The following is a 25,372-nucleotide window of genomic DNA, read 5'->3' on the forward strand; positions in this document are numbered from 1 at the left end:
ATCCATGGTTCACTTGTTGGGGTAGTTTTGGGGTTAGGCTTTAGGGTCCTCCTCAAGGACCCTTAGTTGGTCCTTGGGGGGTCGTACCTTGAAGTTTAACCCCTAAACCCTTCGTTCTAAGTTTGAGAAGCAGGTTTTACAACTCTTACACTTACGATAAGCTCTAGTTAAGCCTACTAGTTTCTGGGGTGTTAGGGGGAGGGAGATTTCCATAATAACTTTAGAAGTTGAAGGTGCATCCTTCTGCGACTTTAACTTCTCCACATTTGAATTCTTCATTAATAACGGATCGTGCCTTTTTTGGATCTATTTCCTGAATTTAGTTGGGCAATACCAATATTAAATGAATGAGCATGATCCATATGTATCAGGAAAAAAGGATAAAAACAAAAAAAAATTGAAAAAACGACAATGGAGAATACGAAAAGTACTTATTCAATGGTTTGAATTTGATTGACTGGAGAGAGAATCCTTTTGAAATTCAAATTGAGAGTTTTTGGCTAAAAACATCCCTCTACTACCATAGTGACCAAAAACACATCCGTTAACTATCCTAAAATTGGTCAGATTCACCCTTTCATTTTTTTTCTTGATAGAAACTAACGGTTAAACTCATTTCCTTTTATGTAAAAAAAGCTAGAATTAACTATGGATAAACATGTGGCATTTTTCACATATTAAAGTTGCAATTCTTCTCATGTCAATATGATGAAAAATACATAGTAAAATATTTATAAAAAGTTCACATAATTAGAATCTTAAGAAACGAAAAGTGTCACATAAATTGAAACAAAAAGAGTATTTTTTTTATGTAATATCTAAATATGTTATTTTAATATTTTTAAAAATACGGCCTATCAAATTTACACAAAAACAAAAATAAAAATAGACTACCTACATACTTCAAATTTCCTCATTCGTCTAGGAAATAACGAGAAAATTGTACATTTTTTTTCTTATAATATTCTTTTGCTTATCTGATCAGTAATTATCTAGGGCGAAAAATAGTTTACTCGAAATTTTTTACTCACTTTTTACGGAAACATCGTGGTTGCTACTGTGAAGTTGAGGATGAAAACCTATCTTCCTAGCTCATTCAATTTAGTTAGGATTGTCTATTACTAATTATAAGTTAAGAGAAGAATGGGAGCAAACGAAATGGGGGATTTCTAGGTTCATCAATCGTTAGTTTTTTAACAAAAACTAATTGAAGGATGAATCTTGCCATTTTTTAAGATAATTGAAGGATGTTTTTCGTTCATTGTGATAGTGCAAGGATGTAGTTTAAACATAGAGTATAGTTAAGGGATGTTTTTGGCCAAAAACTCTTCAAATTGAGATAAAAATTGTAACTGATAAGATTGTGGAGTGAAATTAGGGAGAGATTAAATGAGTGAAAAAAGGAAGGGAAAACGTGGGTTAAGACTGGGATACTTATGTATCCGACTGACTTGAGAATTGGGAAAAATAATGGATTTTGAAATGATAGGAAATAATGGAAATTATGGAAAATAAAGGTGTGTATATAGATAATTTTTCCTTATAATAATGTGTACTAATAACTTTAAGTTTATAAAACTAATCAAATTTTAGATTAAAATTAACTAATATTTGTTATTAATTCATTAATATTTTTAAAAATTAATTATGAAAAATTATAAATTAAAGAATATAAGTAAATAAAATTTACAAACTAAATTTTTTTTACTTTTAATGACTTATATAATACAATAAAATTAGTAGGATATATGAATTAAAAAAACCTTAGTAGTCGTTATGAACCGCTCCATTTTAACATGACCCGTATCATATTAACTTATTTAATTACTTGGATCGACTTTTATCTTTTTACTTGTCCTTTAAATTCCAAACTTCCAACAAATAATGCAGAGATGATATTATATTAAATTAATGAAGAATAAATCCGTGCGTATGTGTGTCAGCAGCCATGACTCTATCTTAGGCATGTGATGAATAATATTCGAGATAATGACATAAATAGGCCCTTAACTATAGGAGTAGGTCTAAAATTGTGTCTTAACTATACACTTAACCGATTTAGTTCTGTAACTATTCAAAAACTTTTCACCTTTGGTCTCTTAACTATACACTTACCGGGTTTAGTCCCTTAACTATAAACTTACCGATTTTAGTCTTTTAAGTATTCAAAAAACTTATCGGGTTTGGTCTTATTCCATTTTTAAAATACAAATAGCTTAGACTTATATTAACGGAATCCATGCATCGAGAAATTAAATCCATTAGCAATTTATCCTATTGTTTCTCTCTCTCCACTACTTTTTCTTCAAATTAACCTTATGTGAGAACCTTAATCTCAACGATTTAAAATAAAATTCACGAGGAAAGAAAATATAAGTCATAATTTTATTCAACGGAAGATAAAATGAAGCATATTATTGCTACTAATGACTTGAATATGCTAAACTTTATTATAAAAAGAAAAAAAAACTATTACCCGTTAAATCCAAAGTTTGTACCCCAACGACTTCATTGAACGAAATTAGTTTAATTTTTCAGAAATTGAAGTTTATAAAATGATAGATTTGTAATTTTTTTTATTTTTTAAAATAGATCAATTTTATTAGTCTATTCATTTTATTTTACGTCAAGAAATTTGAGTAAATTAAATAAACTCCACACTGATTAGCATATTCAAGTGTGGATTCAACTCATTAACAATTATATGCTTAATTTTATCCTCATTGAATAAAATATCATCTATCCTCATTAATTTTATTTTGAATCGTTGATGTTATTCTTCTTTTCATAAGAGTAGTTTGAAGAAAAAGGGGAGGGGATATAGAAAGAACTTAAAAAATGGATTAAAGATTTAATTTCACGAAGATTTTCGTTAATATAAACCTAAGCTATTTGTATTTAAAAAATGGACAAAGACCAAACTTGATAAGTGTTTGAATACTTAAAGACTAAAATCGGTAAGTTTATAGTTAAGGGACTAAATCCGGTAAGTTTATAGTTAAGAGACCAAAGCTGATAAGTTTTTTGAATAGTTAAAGGACTAAATCTGTTAAATGTATAGTTAAGGGACCATTTTAGACCTACTCATATAGTTAAGGGACTATTTATGTCATGTTCTCAATAATATTCCATAACAGAAATCATATACTTTCTCCGTTCAATAATAGTTGTCGATTTTACTATTTTGCATGTTCCATTTTATGAAATCAATAGATAGTTTTACATTTTGTTTCTAATTTACGTTTATCAGTAATTATTGTCATTCTCTATTACATTTTTTAAGTTGTATTTATTATATTCAAAAGACGATGGAATAAAAATATCGTTCTACTTATACTTTTTTTAAAATGTGTAAAATCAATAATAAACAACTATTATAGAACAAAGAGGGTAACATTTAAATACTACCCATTTTTTGGACATATATCCACGCATCAAATTATTTCTATTTTTACTTCCTCAATCAAATTTCTTTACGTTTTTTTAATATTTTATATTTATTTGTTACTTTACAAAAAACCCTTTGTAGGCCACCGTTTAGGAATTCCATGCAGTAAGACAGAAGAAAAACAGCCACCGCGCAGGTCCGTTCTAGTTTCTTTCCTAAGATTTTGTTGAATTTGATTTGATTAGTGAGTGCTGTTTCATAAATTCCTTCATGGGTCTGAAAAAGAGATATGAGTTTGATGGAATCTGGAGCAATCTTGGAATATATTTTTGTTCTGCTTCTGTTTGTTGGATTGGATATTGGAGTTTAGATTTTGATCTTTTGGTGGTGTGACCATAAACAGTGAGAATGGTCTTGTCTGAATTTATTAGATTTCTCAAGTTCAAGAACTCATTTTTAGGTCATGTAATCATTCTTCTTGGAAAAAAAAAGTTGTAACACTACTAAATATGGCTATTTTCATAGATATTCTGTTTGAATCGGTGTGAAAAGAAAAAAATAGTAGTGTTTTCGTATGGAAAAATTACAAAGTTCCCAATAAGAATATGTTTCTTAGTGAGTTGGTTTGGTGGGAAATGGGTGGGAAAATCATGTTCTATGGCACAAATTTTCCACTGATTCACGGTGAGTAAAACCTTTGTTTCTAGTAGTGTAATCTAATCAGGTGAACAAAACATTGATTGATTAATGATGTTTAGACGGAAGAGATAATGTGTGTGATTTTTCTTAATGATGTTTAGATGAAACAAACCACGTGTATTCCCATTCAAAAACGTAGAGAATATTCACTACTTGACTAGTTGGAGATTTGAGATTTTCTTGTTCCAAAGTTTGAGAAACTGCTTACTATTAGTAGTTTTTTTTTTTATGCCTTAGTGAATAGAGTTACTTGGTATGTGTTGGTGTAAGGTAATGGTTACTCAGACGGTTATGAAAAATATTTTCCTCTAGACTTTCTATCTCAAAAAGGGGTATTGTTGCGGTTATCAACAGGTCATTGACGTTATGATTACAATCATCGTTTTATCAACAGGTCATAAGATGTTATCGCCTAATACACTTGATAGTTAAATGTGGGGCGTCGTGCGTTTTAATTTTAAAACAATCACTCTGTATCGTATCCTGAAGAAGGCGATCGGTTTAATTGGTGAAAAAAAAAGAAAATGAACAACACACTTCAAGGGGTGTGAATTTCGCTTGTTCCTTTTTACCCTGTATCCCACTTATGGATGGCTAGATACTGAAATGTTTAGTCTGAATTGAGGGCAAAAATAAAAGCTTTTTGCAAGATTATGTGTTTTCTATGTTACACGCCGAGTATATGTTGCAGATAGGAACGCTATTCACATTATAGTAGATTAAACTGTAATCAAATATCTGTAGAATTTTCGAGGATCCATGATAGTATAATATTTAAATAGAGCAAATAACGTGTCATTTTCTTTTTGGATGATCATATTATCTTGTACATCTTGTTCTTTAATCTCTTCCATTTTTAACAATTTCACTGATTGGAGATGAAACTCAATGAGCATTGCTATCACTTATGACCTATGTTGCTCGGACTCTTCAAAAATGTCAACGGGTGCGTGTTGGATTCTCCAAAAGTAGTGTATTTTTGGAGAATCTGACACGGATGCAGCAATGAAAGTGAAGAGTTCGCGCAACTTAGCTTATGATACACAGAGAAATGTAGGACCGTTGTATTATTTTTCCTTGCTAGCAGTATCAGCCAAGTTATCATTCTGCTGCTTTAGGGAAGTCAGCCTAAACTATCGTAACTGTTTACACTGACTCGGGAGCCATTTCAGTGGTAGTGCTTTTATGTTTCTGCACACACATTTTTCCTAATTGTTTCATGCTTTCATTTTCTACAGTTTTACTTCCGTTCATTTTTTCTTCTTTTCCCTTTCTAAATTAAACTTGTATTACTCTTTTCTGTTACTTCGCATGGTCTCCTAAATCATTGTTTCACATGATTCTTTCTTGACTTTCTTGTCAAATGATTTAAATACCAACCTTATTGATCTTAAATTCATTGTGGTATTTGCTCCAGCAGACAGCACTAATGTCCCATAAAATGGAGAGCGTTACCAATGTCATGGAGTATGAGATCCTAGCAAAGGAGAGGCTACCCAAAATGATTTATGATTATTATGCCTCTGGTGCAGAGGACCAGTGGACACTCCAAGAGAATCGAAATGCTTTTTCTAGGATTTTGTAAGTATTTCTATAAACGTATCAACACTGTTGGTATTCTGACCTGTTAACCTGAAGCATTTGAAATGTAATAAGATTGAAAGTTTGAAAAGAATTATCTTCTATAAGCCACTGAGATTTCCTCTTCTTCCAAATAGGTTTAGGCCCCGTATTCTTGTAGATGTTAGCAACATTGATACAACCACAAGTGTCTTGGGATTTAAGATTTCAATGCCCATCATGGTTGCACCGACTGCAATGCAGAAAATGGCTCATCCCGAAGGTATCTTCTATTGTTTGTTTGAATTATGACAAAGAGAGTTCGTTGAGTTCTATCTATCGTAGTGATTCTGTGTTTGTGATTCGGACATGCATGTATGGGACTTCATACTGGTAGAGGAGCTACAGTCTGCTGTTCTTCATCTTCTTCCTTTCTTCTTCTTGAAGGGATAATTACTGATTGGTACTAAAATGGTGCACATCAAGAAAGTTTGGATGGAATACATTGTTTGTTTTCGATGGGTAACACTCCTGAAAAGTCAGAATTGGAAATAGTTTTACTTTGTTGTTTAGAGTATGGAATGCCCTTTTTCAGAATTACGAAGAGAAATGATTCCAAATTGTAGCAAGTGTTTCACATCCTGTCTTGTATCGTACAGTTGTGAGCTTTGACTTAGCACATCTCACGGAAAATATAGCAAGTGAGCTCCTTCTTTTAGAGTTATATTTGTCACAAAAACTCAAGGGTTCACATCAGAAGCTTTTACTTGTTTTTTTAAAAAGCTTTATGCTATAGGTAGACAACTGTTTGAATGTGGTAGCTTCAGTTAGTAGCATATGCTAAGCTAAATAACTATCAACTTCAGATTAACTTGAGACATGGTTAATACTGTGAATTCTGAGATTGTAAGTGATACTTGGCTGGAATCGCAGCATGTTTTATCTTATTTTCGTTAGATGGCAGGAACTTTTTGTGCGTTTCTTCTTGGAGTGTGTCTGATTTGGTTCATTCAGATATTGGAAGTTTTTCAATTTGCTTAAGTGATCATAATCTTGTGGTGACCAGCAACTCTTGTCTTCTAATCCAATACTTCGATGCAGGAGAATATGCAACAGCGCGAGCAACATCAGCTGCTGGTACCATCATGGTTTGGATTTCTATAGCCCCCCTCTGTGCTTATAGCCCTAAATTTTATTATTTACATACATATCCCTGCTATCAACTGAAATTTAGTTGGTAATTTTAGACATTATCCTCATGGGGTACTTCCAGTGTAGAAGAGGTTGCTTCAACAGGACCAGGCATTCGCTTTTTCCAGCTCTATGTGAGTTTTTCTGTTCATTGTTCATATTAGCTCTTATATATTTTGTGAAGCATGGATCAAAAGGAGTAAGTGCTTTATTTTGTTTACCTTCGATGGATTTATATTCATATTACAGAAGCCAATCATAGATATGAACTAATATTGCTTCATCATGCAAATAAACAGTGAGAGAAGAGAAGAGAAGTAAGATAGGAAGTGTCTTAAGAATTGGTTCATTAATAGCATGCAGTAATTTGAGCTACGTGAAATAAGGAAGTTCCCTAGTTGTAATGATATGAAGTTCCCCAATTGTAGTGACATACTCTACTAACTATTAAAAATATTCAATCAAAATCTTGCTGATTCTCGACTTTCAGAAAGTTCATTAAGAATTTTCTATGCAACACTTTTAGTGATTCTCTCCACTTTCAACATGCAGCTTCAAATGTTAGGTAGTAAAACAACTTAAGTCGCAAATAAAAACTGGAAAATAGAGTTGAATATCAGAAAAAGTAGCTGCTGAAGAAGCATTCATTTGGCTAATATTTGTCTAAATATACTGTCTTTGGATAGAAATTCACTTGATGCTGCCATGACAAAATTCAATTGTGGTGCTGTGAAACTAACTTGGTTGTGTTGAATCCCTGAGAAGTGGCGGAACTTGAGGACTTGGGTACTACTAGTTTGACTAGATGACAAAGGCAAATAGGCTGCCAACTTGACCAAATCCTGACAAACCAGATTTGGCTCGGCGTAGGCGATGATTTGACAATGACATGACCAGACAATGAAATAGTATTGATTCTGCAATAACTTATCGCTGACTGGACAAAAGTTATTTGATGACTTGACAGGTCAGCCGACGTGAACATATAACATAAAAGATACATATCGGAAAAATGTGTGCTGCTGGAGTGGTAATTGGAAATATACCAGAATAGTAAAGCGTGAAGGGAATAAAATCATTGGTCAGGTGGGCAGCATAAGGCCACTCTCCTGGATGCAGAATCTGTTTAGATCTCTACCAAAATCGTGGAGGCTTTGATACCATATTATCGATTGTTTTTGAAGTCTTTTTTTTGTGTCTTTGCCAAATCTTTAGTCTTTCTTTCTCTGGTTAATTTCCTTTTTCCTTCTTTTTCCTCTGATATTGTCTACACCCAGTCATATCTACCTGATATTTATATGACAACTGGTTTAACATGCTTTCCATTTTTAGATGAGGTTATTATCTAGAACGCAACCTTGAAACCTTTAGGTTTTATTATACTTTTCAGATGTATAAAGACAGGAATGTTGTTATGCAACTTGTGAAAAGAGCGGAAAGGGCTGGTTTTAAGGCAATTGCCCTTACTGTGGATACGCCTAGACTTGGCCGTAGGGAAGCTGATATAAAGAACAGGTATTTGGCACAAGTATCTATTTTGGCAGTTCATGATCTGAAGGTTCTGATTGTTTAATTTGGTCTTCAGCTAGTCTTTTTCCATAAGCAGAGTTGATTGATATGGTGGTTTCCATTTGGCTTCTGACAGGTTTGTTTTGCCACCTAACCTATCACTGAAGAACTTTGAAGGACTGGATCTTGGAAAGATAGATAAGGTAAACAACATTAAAATCAGACATACTTGAGACTAAAGTTTTTAAGTTGTGCATTTTTTTCTGACTGCACACTTTGTTTGGTGAACCTGCAGACTGATGACTCTGGACTTGCTTCTTATGTTGCCGGGCAAGTTGACCGGTCTCTTAGCTGGAAGGTACACTGCTGTTTTACTTAATCCGTGCAGGAATAATGGATGTATACTTATTGTCATCTGAAAACTCTCTTGTTAAATTTGGACAGGATGTGAAATGGCTTCAGACAATAACACACTTGCCAATCTTACTGAAGGGTGTATTAACTACAGAAGATGGTATACAAAAATAATATACGTGAACACCCTAAATTTTTTTTCTCTTCTATCCACCTCCATCTTTCTTTATACCTCCAGTTTCGTCTGGTCGATTGCATTTAGTGACTTCCCTTTGTTGATAAGTTTAGCAAGGCTAGCTGTAGAATCTGGAGCAGCTGGAATTATTGTGTCTAACCATGGGGCTCGACAACTTGATTATGCTCCTGCTACAGTTATGGCCTTGGAAGAGGTTAGCTTACTAGTTTATTTAATCTTTGATGATTTTCTACGTTGTAAAATAGTGGAACTACACTGCTCAACTGTTACTAAATTGATGCATATCGCAAACCTTTTGTACGTTTTCTCCCCTTTCTTTCCCCCCTCATCTATATAAGCATGTAGAGACTTCTCATCTTCACCAAGCTGTGCGTAGTAGAAAATCCCGTAAAAGTTAAACTAATGGTGCTTTTCTCTTGCTTCACTCTGTGCTTCCTTCACTTCCCTCTGTTAAAAATGCGGGGTTTGGGGTGGGGGTTAAAGGGAGGAGAATGTAAATTGTGTACCATGTGTGTGATTTTGTTATGAACCAAGTCCAGCCCAATGTAGATACTAATGTCATACAAGTTGTTATTGGGCTGAAAAGAGCTATTGGGCCGAGAACGAGCAATAGGGCCAGGTTAATTTGGAATCCGGGTTGAGTAGTGGGCATGAAACGGTTCCAACAAAAAGGGTAGTGATATGTGTTTTAGGGATTATGAAAATTGTTAAGAAAAAAGTCTGTTTCCTCTCATCTCCCTTCTTAGTCTAAGTTTCCCATCTCCTTCTATATAGCTCTATATTTCCTGATCTTCTTTCCCTTCAGTTAAGTTTTCTCAGTTTCGTTGTAAGGACGTTAATTGTTTCCATTTCTCAATTGTATTTGTGTTCTTCAACGATTATAATATATATCCTCGTTGTCTAGTAACTTGAGTTGTTACATTGGTGATTTCATTTTCGTACTCTAAGGGCAATGCTGGTTTTAGATCGATTCACCGGCATGGGTAATCCAGATGACTGGATCTTTCGGGCCGAACGATACTTCGCGGACCTTGGCTTCCCGGAGAATGATTGGCTACCTCTTCCTCTCTTCTATCTCGAAGGTGAGGCACTTGACTGGTTCCGTTGGATGTATCGCAACAAACAATTTTGGGATTGGAAGCATTTCAAGGAAAAGTTATCTTTGTGCTTTCGAGCACGAACCACCCCAGAGTCTCCAGTTGCACAATCGCAAATCACGACTATTCTTACTTTGCTACAGAAGGTGCAGGATAATTTTTCAGTTATGTCTAAGCAACTTGACAACACCCATATCCCAACTTCCAGTATTTCTAATATCACGGGCTTGTCACCAACAATAATTCAAGAGGCTGCAATAGAAGATGCATTTGACAGTGCTACTACGAGGGATAGCGAAGAGATTGCCTCTGCTTTGGGTGATGGACAATCAAGCATTGCAAATAATTTTGAGGTACATCTTGACACTTTGATCGATACAAACTTCCTTTTAGGACAGATTCGGTCATGGGAGATGAACATTCAAGTCATGCAGACCAAGTGTTTGATGAAAGTTCTCACCATATTGAAGACTCGGTCCATGAATTTGACATGGCATTTGACTTGGTAGAGGATAATTCAATGGGGTTGCAAATGCCTTTGCAAGTAACTGAGGTGGTAAGTACACCTACTTGGTGCGTTGAAATTGATTATCGTGGTGATATGCACTCTAGGAAATCAAATGTTGCGGAAGATGAATGTCTTGAAACAAATACAGACATAGTGTTTGGTTGAAGTCTCCAGCGAAACGAGTCCACCCTACAGGGCCAATTCGCAAATCTGAAGCTTGTAGTGACTGAAAATTCTATTTTCCCTGAGACTTTGAGTTCTAACTTTGATGCACCAATAAGAGTTGATGGTGAGATCTCCCTTATCCCTCGTGATGATGAGGATGAGATTGCTGAGTCTTATCCAAGCCTATTCAATCAGTCATTTTTTGCCCATTTTAGGGCTCTAGCAATTGAGAGCATGAAAGATGGCTTACCCACTTGTTATTGGTTTGACACTGGGCAATATGTTTCTCAGTCCATTACATTCGTGTTTAGACGTAGGAAATGTGGTGATCATTTATCTGCAACGGACTTTGATAAGAATGATTATCTTCCTATTATTGGCGCTCAAGGTGGCAATGTCCAATTTTTTGCCATTATGTGCTCAAGTTGTTATAGCAGTGGGGACGACTCAAAAATAGCTTGTTAAGGAGCAGCTCACAATTGGTTGCTCGACGTGTTGGTGAGTTACGTCTTAGCTAAAGAATCGGGCAATTCAAAGGTGCACCAAGTGTTCGACACAATATCCAATGAATCTTGGAAGGTATCCAATGTTATGTTTACTTTGTTACTGGTTGGGGTGCTAGTTGAAACACCTAAAGAAACACGAACTATTCAGCAACTGCACTTAACAGATAAAGAGTATTTGTTTGTTACTTTTGGTGGTCGACAACCTATAGTGTCACCCTCACAATCCACACACGCCCTACCAATGAGGTATTTAGATGCCAACTTTCCTTGTAGTGGCTTTTCTAGACATAAAATTGATTTGGTGGCATCTGACAAAATGTATGCTGACATAATTTTCCTGAAACTTACAATAATTGAGGATCTATATCTTGATAAACTACTTTTTGAGAATAATGGTGGAGTTTCAAAGAGTGAGATTCAATCTTATGATGTGAGGAATGATGTTAAACAGGAAAAATTTAATGAGGGAATAAGACATATTGAATGTTTCTTTCTATGGATGTCGGAGTGAATCTGTTCATCGTTAAGGTTGGTGGAACGGTGAAGGTTAATTGTGTGTGGGATCCAGGAATCAGTTCCAAGACTATGCACCAAAATGGTCTTATGGAGACCACCGAGGCACACCTATTGTTCGAATTTATTGATATTACTTCTCGACCTTTTCATTACTTTTTTGATGCTCACTTGAAAGAGAGTACTCAATCTAAAAAAAGGAGGAAGACGACATTAAGGGGACTCTTGGTATTTTCTTATGTGTGGTTGAGTTTGTCACACGATAATGGATGGCAAGTTTTACTTGATATATATACGTGCGTGGAAGCTAAGTATATGCCTAGTGATATTAAGCTTTGTGTTCTTACTCTTGTTTATGTTGCGTTACTGGAGCCAAAGCAGGAGAAACCTGTTTATAATGGACAACCCCACAATAATGGCCAATATATGTCAATTGACTGCACAATTCTTATGGTACCTATCAGTGTGCCTAAAACGACAATTGTGTTGGTTTAAGGTCAAGAGTACATTTTACCTCCTTGGTTAGTACAGATTCACCCAAATCTCAAAAATATGGCTTTCAACATGCCTATGTTCAGTGCAAAAACTTCATCCCAAATAGTGAGTTGTGATTTGGGACTACTTCATTGTTTCAAGTAGTGCACAAAATCACAATATCAATGAAACCACTTGGTGCATGGATTGACAAATATTTAACTGTTGAAGTTATAATGCAGCATCAAAAAGTGTCAACAGATCAATGTGCTTATTGGTGTTTGAAAATGATATATATTTCTCCTGATGACATCTCATTTTGGGTTGATACTCATACTAGTGTGTGTCCAATGATTAATATAAATTGCATGTGTGGTTTCGAGTGCATCTATGTGGCAGGTATTGTGACTTTTAAATGGGTCAAGATTGTTCAATCTACTCAGCTACTGTTATCTGAGGCAATTGGTGAGGAGCATGTTATTTCCATTGTTATTGCCTTGAACCTTGAGGACAAGGTTCTTATTGACGACGGGAGTATTGTTATGAACCAAGTTGTCATACAAGTTGTTATTGGGCTGACAAGAGCTATTGGGCCGAGAACGAGCAATAGGGCCAGGTTAATTTGGAATCCGGGATGAGTAGTGGGCATGAAACGGTTCCAACAAAAAGGGTAGTGATATGTGTTTTAGGGATTATGAAAATTTTTAAGAAAAGAGTCTGTTTCCTCTCATCTCCCTTCTTAGTCTAAGTTTCCCATCTCCTTCTATCTAGCTCTATATTTCCTGATCTTCTTTCCCTTCGGTTAAGTTTTCTCAGTTTCGTTGTAAGGATGTTAATTGTTTCCATTTCTCAATTGTATTTGTGTTCTTCAACGATTATAATATATATCCTCGTTGTGTGGTAACTTGAGTTGTAACAGATTTTATTACTGGCTATTGCAAGTATCTATTGCTAATCAACTCGTTGAACCTTTAGACTGCCTCTTTCCTAGTCATTTTCTTAATCAGATCTTTGTTGTAATTTTCTATTCTTTTATGACAAATAGTTTAGTTAGCTTGAGCCGTTGTCGCTTAATTCATGTAGGGGGCTGGGGCTTTCCCCCCATGACCTCTTTTAAAGGAGTGTCTGTGATCATAATCTCCAGATGTGTTTCCCATGAGCTTATTTCTTGTTTCTTCTGATAAAATTTCCGCCTCTTAAAAACTTGCAGGTCGTCAAAGCAGTTCAAGGAAGACTTCCTGTGTTCCTTGACGGTGGAATTCGCCGTGGGACAGATGTCTTTAAAGCACTAGCTCTGGGAGCATCTGGTGTATTTGTAAGTAAAGCTATCACATTATGTGTCACTAATTCTAGAGTGTACCTACTTCAAAAAGAGGCCAACTTACTCACATTCTTATTTAATTCACATGATCGAATATTCTCTTTTTCCTCCCTTGCCATATTTCCTTTTTTCTTCATCCTCCCTACCCTACCCTACCCTACCCTCCTCTCATCACCTCTTACGCACATAATGCTGATAAAATCGTATCTTTAAGGTTAAATTCTTCTACACATAAATCAAACGTTTTTTCATTAGGACAAAAGAGATCATTTGTGTGGAGGTGCTGACAGCCGTCTATTTTGCTTGATACATTTACAGATTGGAAGACCAGTTGTGTTTTCATTGGCTGTCGATGGGGAGGCAGGCGTTAGGAAAGTACTTCAGATGCTCCATGATGAGTTTGAACTGACAATGGCCTTAAGTGGTTGTCGCTCAATCAAGGAAATTAGTCGTAGCCATATCACAACTCCTTGGGATCCCCCTCGCGTCACACCCCGGTTATAAGCTGATTTCTCAACTTCATGCAAATGATGATACATACTTATTCATTAATAAAGGTTCCCCCTATGAGAATAATGACCATTAGTTCATCGTCTTTTTTCACAATGGAGAAAAAAGAGACGTTACACCGCACTTTGTGAACGAAAATATATTGCATTTAGAACCTTGAAATTGCATTAGAGCCAGATATTTGGTTCAGATTTGACACATTGTTCCGAGACAAATGCAATGTTGCCCTAACATTGAACTATTGAGGCAAGGAACTTTTGAGTGGACAAACACAAATAAATGTGAGGGTGTTAGGCTAAATTTATAAGTTGATTTACAGATATTTGTGGCTTATTTATGTGTGTGGTTAAGCTCATAAGTCAAAATCATTCAAAAGTTATCATAACAACTTATGATTTTTCAGCTTGTTAGAATTTTATTAATCCTTTGTTTGCATGAAAAATATTTGAATTATAGTTTTTTTTTTTAAAATAATTCAGAATATATTTTTCATTTTGAAAAAAGAACACCTAATTATTACTACTCCATCCATCTAATTTATATGACAATTTGTTGGAATGTACGCGTCCACCAGTGTTCTTGGGACCAAGTCCACGACAGAATAAAGTGCAGAAAATGAATAACACAAAGTAAATCAGGCACACTGATTTTATGTGGAAACCTCTTTGCTCAAGAGAGTAAAACCACGACCTGTCACACAAGACTTTTCAAACTGCTTCCACTAATCTTCTCCAAGCAAAAGTAAAAGCCAGTTTACAAAATAATCTCCAACACTAAGCAATACCTCCTATCACTTAGACGAGCCAAAGCAGATATAACACTGCCCACTAAGCTATCACCCCTAGATAACTTAGACTTTGCCAAGCAGATACCACACCGCCCACTAAATCAACTAGCTCCTAGATGACTTAGAATTTGACTAAGCAACAAAACAATGCTGCCCACTAAACTAGTTAAACTAAACTGATTTAGGCTTTTAGAAACCAAAACAAATAACTGAATCCTTTATAAATTAGGAACATATTTACAATATATGCACGGAAGTATAACTCCTAAGACACACTCTGATGGTTGCAGCTTGATCAGGTCCTTGTTGTGCTTGCCGGAGAATACTTCTTGAAAGTGAGTCTTTGCAAGTGTTCTTGAGAATTTTCAAGTTGCAAAAACTAACAAAACTCAAACTCAACAAAGACACTTCAGCACTCTATCAGGTCACTTTGTTGAGCATGAGTATTGTTCTTTCTTGCAGATGGCCTTCTTTTAAAGCTTATGAATTTTCAGAGAAGATCCAAGTTTTTGTTTTGCCAAAGCTTGAGTTTGTGGGTTTTGGAAAGAGATAATATAATGAAAATGAACACAATCTCCTTGGGACAGCCCATTGGCTAAGAGCCTGCCTTCTCTGTAAAGACGTGCACCTATCACATCAGAAGTGACAGGTTTACAGCTATACTGTCGTCCTTTCACATACGTAGTCTTGCAGGGTGGTAGGTCCCGTACAGACTTTTCTTAGTAAGTTCTTGAGAAGACGTGCTGGCTCTCTCTCCATTTGAATGAATGAATTAGTTTGTTGTTTGTGATGTTGACTAAGTCAACCATAAAGAGTTTAATACACATTGGACAAACAACCTCGTCCCTTTTGATTGGTGTAGTACTTCTGACGGCTTCACCAATTTCTTACGCAGGAAGCTTTTCAACTGTACCCCATTATAGATCTGGACGAGAGAACTCTGCATGGGACCAGATCCCTGAATTTGTGAGACACTAAAGCATACAATCTCGTCCGCTCTTCCTATTGATGTAGGACCCTGCACTTTTCACCTACCACCTGACATTACAGCTTTACAGTTGTACTCCATTTGTATCTGGACGAGAGCATTCTGCCAGGGACCAGATCCCTGCATTTGTGAGGATCATCAAAACACCTAAAATATAACATTTCCCCCCTTTTTGATAATTACACTTAAATATTCCTCACACTAAGTTTATTCATTCATTTCCTTGTCAGCAGTCCCAATAACAAAGATCTGGTTCCTTGTTTGATCGATAAGTTTGTTAAATCATCAAAACTTCATATTAACTTCAAACTAACATCTCATATCACCTTGAAACTAACATTCTCCATTTCCCCCCTTTTTGTTGATAACATACTTATTCATCAGTTCCCCCTATCAACAAGAACTCTTCGGTAACTTGAGTTTCATCATCCCCGAAGATTGTCAAATCATCAAAAGATCAAAATATCATTTTCCCCCTTTTGATGATAGCAAACTTATTCACTTGTATCCCCTATCAACAAGAACTCTTTAGGTAACTGCAATTTCATCATCCTCGAAGTTTGTCAAATCATCAAAATAACATTTTCCCTCTTTTTGATGTTGACAAACAACTTCCTCACCCTATTGGCAGGACCAGGTCCTCTTCAAGTAGCTAGCATTGATTCCCCCTATTGGCAAGACCCTTTCTTCTTCAAGTAGCTAGCATTTATTCCCCTTATCGACATGTCCTTGTCTTCTTCAAGGTAGCTAACATCATTGATCACATACCTTTAACAATTACTTTCCCCCTTTTGACATCATAAAAAGGGTTAAAGCAGTAAACCAAGTTGACAGAAATGCAGTTCAAGCAAATTCATGGCCACTTGGGCAACACTGAGCATGAGTATAAATGCATAAAGTAATGACACAGGTCAATAGAAACAAGACATTTTTTCATTCAGAAATAAAGGATCAGCCATCAAAGCATTACACATAATATTACAAATGAGAACCAAGACAATGCCCACTTAGGTTCAATAGAAAAGAAGGAACGAGGATTGACTTAGAAAGTTAGGAAGAGAAGGGATGACTTAGAGGAAAGAGATTGAAAGAATAGAATTAGTAGAGCATATCCCTTAGCATGGTATTTTCAGAAGCCTCATTTGAAACTCACATTCTTTGCTGCCCAGCCTTTATTTTGAACCTTCAAGACTGCCAGTTTTTTTTTCAACCTGGTCCCTCTGATAGTGCTGTTTCAGAAGCTGAGCCTTTAGAAAACACATTTCAGTATCCCAGTTAGCAAGAGCAACTATCATAGCTTCCAACACTAGCCTGAGTTTCTCATAACAAAAAGAATGGTAAAATCAAACTTACCCAAAGCCTCCGCGATGAATAGATCAATATTGAGGAACCAAAAAGAAAATTTCATTTCATTCTAATTTTATTTAAAATCAGACACCCTCTTATTTAGAATACTTTCAGTTTTCAGAATATCAACTTCCCCCTTTTGAACAACATCTTTTCCACATCTTTCTTTTGCTTGGTGGACCTGGTCCCTCTTCACACTTAAAACATCTTCATCATAAAAATCTCCAGTAAGAACAAAGAGTTTAACTATTTGAAGTGTTTTTGAGAGAGGATAAAAAAGGTTTTTTTAAAATTTATGATCTTGGAGGGGGATTTGAAAAGAAATATGGAGTATAAAGAAAGTGAAAGGGTGTATTATGGGAAAGAAGGTGTCATTAGGCATTCAAAAGATGGGACAACGATCAGATACCTGACTGACAAACATGTGGCAATTGTAACGGTTCACATGCATAATTCAAACTGCAATGTTAAGAGTGCTAACCTTGGATAACGGATAAGGTCCCTCTCTGATGTTTGAATGTGATTTGCCTATATCTGTCCTGACCTTTCCTTTCCTTCAGCCCTTTTGCCATGTGTGTATACCTACAAAAGGTATGAAACTAAATTTGCTAAACATACATAACTGCAAAGCAAGGATACATACTCCCTTTGCATAGTCATGAGAGAGTTGATTGCTTTAGGCAGGACCGAATCAATAAGGTTTCAACATTTCCATCATCAATTGATTATTTTAGCCAGATCTTTAAGAGCTTCGGCCTGCTGATTGATCCACAACATTTGACCACATCAAGTTGTACTTGCCACATTCTCTACCTCAGTTGTTGAAAGAGCAACTGAATCTTGCCTTTTAGTTCCCCATGAGTGAGAGTTCATCCTTTAACATAAGTCACTCCTGAGGTGCTCTTTCCATCAACTCGATACCCAGCATAATCAGCATTACATGTTCCTCCAAATAAAAAAGTCTCCTGATGGATAGAATAGAACTAGGTCCCCTGTCTTCTTCAAACATCAATTGTCTTGAACTCTGTGTTATCTTCTTCTCTGTAGCTAAGTTCCTATGAGAGTATACAACTGGTCCTTGCTTAGGGCTTCAGTGAAGAAGTCAGCCTCTTGATCTTCCATTTTGCAAAACTTTATTATGACATTACCCCTCTTTAACATTGTCTTGACTTCAAGCATGTTAAGCCATTTGAGCAGCTCATTGATGTACTTTTCTTGATACCCGAGGATACCTTTAGAGGTTTGCTTGATCTACAACTCCAAGAAGAAATTTAATTCTTCCATTTTGTTCACTTCAAAACTCATTATTCATGAGTGCAACAAACTCTTAACATAACACCTCGAAGGTTGCTTCAAAGATGACATCATCAATATGTACTTGAATAATCATCAATTCCTTTCCTTCTGATTTCAACAAAAGGGTTTTTGACAATTTTACCTCTTTTGAAGCCATTGTTGAAGAGGAATTTGGATAACCTATTAGCTTGTTGGGGAATCGAGTGTCATACTTTGCTTTTTTCAAACTGAGCTTTATCAGCCTCTTCATTCTCACCTTCATAATTCACATTATCAATTTGAAATGAGTCATCTTTTTTCAACACTGTCTAACGGACCAGGTCCTTCATCTGGTTCATCATTTGCATCATCTTCCTTGAGATTGTTGTATTGATGAAAAAGATGTTCTTCATCAAGCTCACTATTAAAACCGTCTCTCTGAATCTGAAGCAACCCTTTCATTTCAGAATCTTCTTTCTTTTGCAACTTCTCAACTCTTCCAAACTCATCAAAAAATCACATGATCACCTTTTTATACACCCCATAAGCCTTGTTGGAGGAAGAGTATATCGCAACTATACTTTCATCAATATTGAAATCAAACTTCTCAATATCATCCCTTTGGTCTCAAAACATGTCGTGTTCACCACTTCAGCCCGAAAGTTCTTTGAAAGATTAAAAGCCTGCTTATTCCACTTGAAGGATGGTCTGATCTGCTTCTCTTCAACACCATCATCACAACCCTTGTCATCTGCAAATTTCATTTTGAGTAGACTGAGGACCTGGTCCTTTGACAAAAGTTTGTGCAGTAGAGAAGCACTCACATGAGCACGTCTCTTGTGTCATACCTCAACATTCTTGCCTTGAGTACTAAAGCAAGTTAGACAGTCACCACGAGCAGTATTCAGATCAGCAATGTACATGTTCTTGCATCTCCTTTTTTTCAAGATCATCACCCGAGAGAGCAAGTTTGTGACCACACATTTGTATGATAAGAACTTGACTTCATTTTTGTTCATCACAAATCTGTGAAACACTTGAAAGATTGTACTCCAATCATTGATATAGTACACAAATTCAATGGAGTATTCCACAGATTTTCAAGTCCTGCCTACACTAAGAATGCACCATTTCTTACCATTGCTAGAATAGACACCTCCACATTGAAGTGCCTTGAGAGAGAGGAAGTTTCCAGTTTTCCCAGTCACGTGCTTTGAGCATCTGCAATTCATGAACCACCACTGACTGTTACTACTTCCTCTCACTTGGATAGCAAATCACTTGTTAGCCTTGGGAACCCATTGGAGACGGAGTTCCTAGTAAGTAGATAACGGAGTGATAAGAAAGTCTTTTGTCCAGTAAGGCAAATTGGTTTTCATTAACTTGAGACCAGAAGCAGGACCAGGTCCCTTCTTCAATCTATTCCTCTGTTGGGAATAGTTTGACGAACTTTCTCCATATTTTTTTAGAACAGGACAATCCTTTCTAAGATGTCCATCTCTACCACAATGCACACACAATAAATTATCAACATCAGAATAAAATTTGTTGTGAGGATTGTACGGGGGATCTATCTTCTTACAATCCATCCCTCTTCTACTATTGTTTCCTTGACCAATTAGATTTGTAAGGATCTTAGAGTAATTGGTCCATTTGAGGGATTTTTCAAGTTCCTCTTTTACACGGACCAGGTCTCTATCCAAACCAAGATTTCTTTCCAAAGTCAATTTCATCTTCATTTCAGCAGTATGCAACTTATTTTCAAGCTCCACAAGCTACTTGCCTCGTTTTTTCCTTTAAAAACTGTAGTAGTTACCCCCTTTATCTTTTCCTTCAGTTTTAGATTTTCAGCTTCTAGAATAACCATTTGATTTTCAATATAAGATATTTGGGGAACTAAAGCAGTTTTTCCATTTTGAGAGATGTCTAGGCTATTGTTCACAGGATCATCCTCAGTTGTTAGCTTACTTATCACATCAAGTAATACAACAACTAGCTTTCTCAATTTACTGGTAGAAAAGGCATTCAAGTTTTGCTTGAAATATGATAGGGTTACCTTTTCATCAGCATCCTCCTCATCTGACTTTGCCATGAAAGCATCAATAGAGTGCTAAGAATCATCTGAATCACTTGAGGAATTTTCCCATGCAGCCACATCCTTCTTCACTACCTGGAAAAAGGCTTCTGTTCTGCTTAGCTTGGGACGGACCAGGTCCCTCTCTTCGTCTTTACTTTCTCCAGACTTGACATATTCTCCGTGGTCAACTTTGTTTATAGAGAAGTCTTTAATGGAGTGATCTGGTTGATCACACTTCCCACACACTTCACTTGAGCTGGTAGCCTTGTCATGATTTTAGTTTCTTCCGATCGGCCTCATCAATCAAATCTGTCCTCTTGTCTTTTCCCTTGAGAAAGAGACCCTCCCCTTTTCTGTGCATCTCATGAACTTTAAGATGCTCAAATAGTGTATACATCGTCATTACATCAGGTTCTCTTGTCTCATTTTCAGTCACAAACTCATTTGTCCAAGATCTAGGAAGAATTTCTAGTATCTTAGAGACTTGCTTGACAACAAGGATTGGTTCTTCAAGGAACATGACCTCACCTGTAATGATGGAGAATCTGGTGCGCATTTCATGAATGGGTTCACCTTCTTTCATGGTGAAACCTTCAAACTTAGTGATAAAGAGATCTAGCTTAGATTCCCTTATTTCCTCAATGCCCTCATAAGTTGTTCTCAACAGATCCCAGATTTCCTTGGCTGATTCACAAGATGAGATAAGATCGTACTCATTTACACAAAGGCCACACATCAGTAGCTTCCTTGCTTTGTGATTTTTCTGGACTAATGGTCTGTCAAAGTCATTATACTGTTGTCGAGTTTTGGGAATGACTCTTGTAACCTCCATCTTTAACCTTCATAATTGACACATAAGGACCTTTACATATGACGTCCCATACTTCAATGTCCTCAGCCATGAGATAGTCTCTCATTCGAATCTTCCAAAGTTTATAGAACTGACCATTAAGAAGAGGAGGTCTTGTGGGAGACTGACTTCTTTGCATGCTCACTGGTGTCGTCATTTCCTTCAGGAATCTCTCTCTTGGAGTTAAACAAATAGAGAGTCCAAGCTCTGATACCAATTGTTGGAATGTACGCGTCCACCAGTGTTCTTGGGACCAAGTCCACGACAGAATAAAGTGCAGAAAATGAATAACACAAAGTAAATCAAGCACACTGATTTTACGTGAAAACCTCTTTGCTCAAGGGAGTAAAACCACGACCTGTCACACAAGACTTTTCAAACTGCTTCCACTAATCTTCTCCAAGCAAAAGTAAAAGCCAGTTTATAAAATGAGATTAGCCTGCTAATCTCCAACACTAAGCAATACTTCCTATCACTTAGACGAGCCAAAGCAGATATAACACTGCCCACTAAGCTATTACCCCTAGATAAGTTAGACTTTGCCAAGGAGATACCACACCGCCCACTAAATCAACTAGCTCCTAGATGACTTAGAATTTGACTAAGCAGCAAAACAATGCTGCCCACTAAACCAGTTAAACTAAACTGATTTAGGCTTTTAGAAACCAAAACAAATAACTGAATCCTTTATAAATTAGGAACATATTTACAATATATGCACGAAAGTATAACTCCTAAGACACACTTTGATGGTTGCAGCTTGATCAGGTCCTTGTTGTGCTTGCCGGAGAATACTTCTTGAAGGTGAGTCTTTGCAAGTGTTCTTGAAAATTTTCAAGTTGCAAAAACTAACAAAACTCAAACTTAACAAAGACGCTTCAGCACTTTATCAGGTCCCTTTGTTGAGCATGAGTATTGTTCTTTCTTGCAGATGGCCTTCTTTTAAAGCTTATGAATTTTCAGAGAAAATCCAAGTTTTTGTTTGGCCAAGTCTTGAGTTTGTGGGTTTTGGAAAGAGATAATATAATGAAAATGAACACAATCTCCTTGGGACAACCCATTGGCTAAGAGCCTGCCTTCTCTGTAAAAACGTGCACCTATCACATCAGAAGTGACAGGTTTACAGCTATACTGTCGTCCTTTCACATACGTAGTCTTGCAGGGTGGTAGGTCCCTTACAGACTTTTCTTAGTAAGTTCTTGAGAAGACGTGCTGGCTCTCTCTCCATTTGAATGAATGAATTAGTTTGTTGTTTGTGATGTTGACTAAGTCAACCATAAAGAGTTAATACACATTGGACAAACAACCTCATCCCTTTTGATTGGTGTAGTACTTCTGATGGCTTCACCAACTTCTTACGCAGGCAGCTTTTCAGCTGTACCCTATTATAGATCTGGATGAGAGAACTCTGCATGGGACCAGGTCCCTGAATTTGTGAGACACTAAAGCATACAATCTTGTCCGGTCTTCCTATTGGTGTAGGACCCTACACTTTTCACCTACCACCTGACATTACAGCTTTACAGCTGTACTCCATTTGTATCTGGACGAGAGCACTCTGCCAGGGACCAGATCCCTGCATTTGTGAGGATCATCAAAACACCTAGAATATAACACAATTGAAATTTCAAGAATCAACATGAATTTTCTTTTATTGAGATGTTTTTATACGTCTTCTGAAACATTCAAGGGCATTTTTAAAACACATCTTTTTATATGACGCTTAAATATTTTTTAAAAGACAGGGTTTCCTAATATGCTCACTTTCCAAAATTTGTAAACACTTGGACACATGAAGAAATGTTGCCGCTGTGGAGAAACTTCCATCTTTGCCTCTTTCTTATTTCTTTTAAAATTACTCTAAATAACAAATAAGTAGAAAGTAATTTTTTCTTCCTAAACCCATTTTATTTATTTTTATTTGATAATGTCGATCATATATATAAGATCATAGTCACCTCATTATTAATTTCATTTGATAACGATAAAAAAATTAATGAAATTGAGAAAATATTTGTATATCCTAATCTTTCACGAATTAAAGTAAGATAAATATTTGTTAATATAAAAAAATATTATTAAGAAAAGGTATGGTAAAAAAAGAAATAATATATTTATTTGGAAAAAGAATATTTTTGGCTCATTTAATAATGATTAAAGCATTTTTGGATTTAATTATTAACGACAAAGATTTTTAGATCAAACTATTAATTGGGGGTTTGGGCTGAAAAAATATATAATCAAATGAATCATCATTAACCATGTTTTCTAATGGCTTTTATGAGTCCACCACAAAACAACAAACCAGGTCCCTCAACACAAGCACAAACGACACATAAAGTAATGTGTAAAGTAAAGAAAAAAGAATGTTTACATGGAAACTTCCTTTCTCAGGGGAGGAAAAAACCACATGCTGCCTCACAAGATTTCAACAATAACTCCATTAATCAATGAGTCAAGATTCAAATTCCAAACTCTTGTCATGTGGGAATTAAAATCTTAACCCGCCCCCCTTTGTAACACCTTTGTTACAAGACAACCAAACAATAACTCTATTGCCCCACTACAACAATTAACTATAGCTGATATAGACTTCAATAAGAACTCGACAAAGCTAACTCTAGGTACAAACTTGACTCGACAATGATTACAACTGAAATGATCTAAATTCCTCTATAACATATGAATGAATCTTACACTTACACTAACCTCACATAGCAACTAAAGACTTCACTTGATCCCTCGAGCAGGTCCCTTGCTGCGTAAGAGAATATCTGCCTTTTAAAGAAGAAAGACTTTGCTTTAGTGAAAAACTTGATAAAAAAATCTAGGTTTTTTCTTTTCCAAATGACCAATATAAGATGGACAAAACAACGTAGTTCAAGTGTTCAACGCCATTGGCTGAGAGCTTTGTTTCTGTAACACCCCAAAAACTTGTAGGCTTAACTAGAGCTTTACGTGAGAGTTCTAGAGTTTGATGTGAGGGTTAGAGTCATAAAATTTGCTCATCGTACTTAGAATGGAGGGTTTAGGGGCTTAACGTCAACTTACGACTTCCCAAGGACCAACCAAGGGTCCTCCTCCTAGGAATGCCCTAAAAGCTGTCAAAAAATAGCCTACCCACATGGAGGATCCATAGATAGTGGATGAACCCACGCCCCATGGGAAGGGGTCGTGGGTCAATACCCCATTTTGTTGAGTTGCAGGCCACCACCCACGGAGGACCAGCACAGTCCGTGGGTGTGGTCTCGTGGGTGATGCAGTTTTGGGTCCTTTAAATTGGTAAGTTGAGGTTAAGGGAAGGGTCTAGAATTAATTAGTTATTAAGTGGGGTCATGTTATTAGTAATTAGACCACATATATAAACCTAATAGACCCCTAAATACATGGATCCTAGTCATTATTTTCAATTCACCAAAGAACCCAAATTCCCTCCCAAAAATCCTCTCTAGAAAGTGAAGAAGAAGAAGAAGATCAAGCTAGGTCAAGTCAAGTATCCATTGTTGCAAGCTTTGTAGGGCTTTATATCCAAGGTATGGTAGTTTATTCATCCATGGAGTCCCCTAGAATTCCCCAATTTGATGAAGAACTCCCCAATTCAAAGTTAGGGTTTCTTCAATGTTGTGGGTTATGATAGATGTTGATCCAATTGAGTAAATAATAGTTGTTTATGATTGAATTGATAGTGAATGATGATAGTATGATGAAATTACATGATTCCATGGTAAACCCTAGTCTAATTGATGAAATCAAAGTATGTGGGGTTATGGCTTGTGAAGGGAAATTGAGGATTCATAAGTCATCTTCTAGAATTGTTGATATGCATAGTAATTGTTAAAGAATAGAAGCATGTAAACATAAATTGAACTAGATTGAAGTATATGTCATCATGATTAGTAATGATTGGGATTGAGTCTTTATGATGATATATGATTAGAATTGCTTAAGAATGAAGTATATGACTAGAAGATATATGGTGATCTAGATATGTATGATGATTATAAGAAGCAAAGCCTTGAGAGTAGGACTTGTAATTATGAATGTTGATCACTAGGGC

The 25,372-nt window shown here is 36.1% G+C and overlaps 1 protein-coding gene across 2 annotated transcripts; it reads left to right on the plus strand.

Annotated features, from left to right (window-relative positions):
- The first annotated feature begins 3,557 nt into the window (after positions 1-3,557).
- On the plus strand, positions 3,558-14,324 carry LOC125842473 (glycolate oxidase 1-like). 2 transcript variants are annotated; one of them, XM_049521774.1, is made up of 12 exons: positions 3,558-3,584; positions 5,508-5,668; positions 5,806-5,930; positions 6,749-6,795; positions 6,895-6,972; positions 8,229-8,353; positions 8,484-8,550; positions 8,643-8,705; positions 8,792-8,861; positions 8,990-9,090; positions 13,371-13,475; positions 13,800-14,324. In XM_049521774.1, exons 2-12 carry the CDS (start codon positions 5,517-5,519, stop codon positions 13,983-13,985), a joined length of 1,119 nt encoding a protein of 372 aa, XP_049377731.1. In that variant the 5' UTR covers positions 3,558-3,584; positions 5,508-5,516; the 3' UTR covers positions 13,986-14,324. The 2 variants fall into 2 exon arrangements, with proteins under 2 accessions (XP_049377731.1, XP_049377732.1); XM_049521775.1 differs by having other exon boundaries at positions 3,561-3,584; positions 5,505-5,668.
- Positions 14,325-25,372: the final 11,048 nt, after the last annotated feature.

This window comes from Solanum stenotomum, chromosome 10, assembly GCF_019186545.1.
Source record: "Solanum stenotomum isolate F172 chromosome 10, ASM1918654v1, whole genome shotgun sequence".
In the NCBI taxonomy this organism is placed as follows: domain Eukaryota; kingdom Viridiplantae; phylum Streptophyta; class Magnoliopsida; order Solanales; family Solanaceae; genus Solanum; species Solanum stenotomum.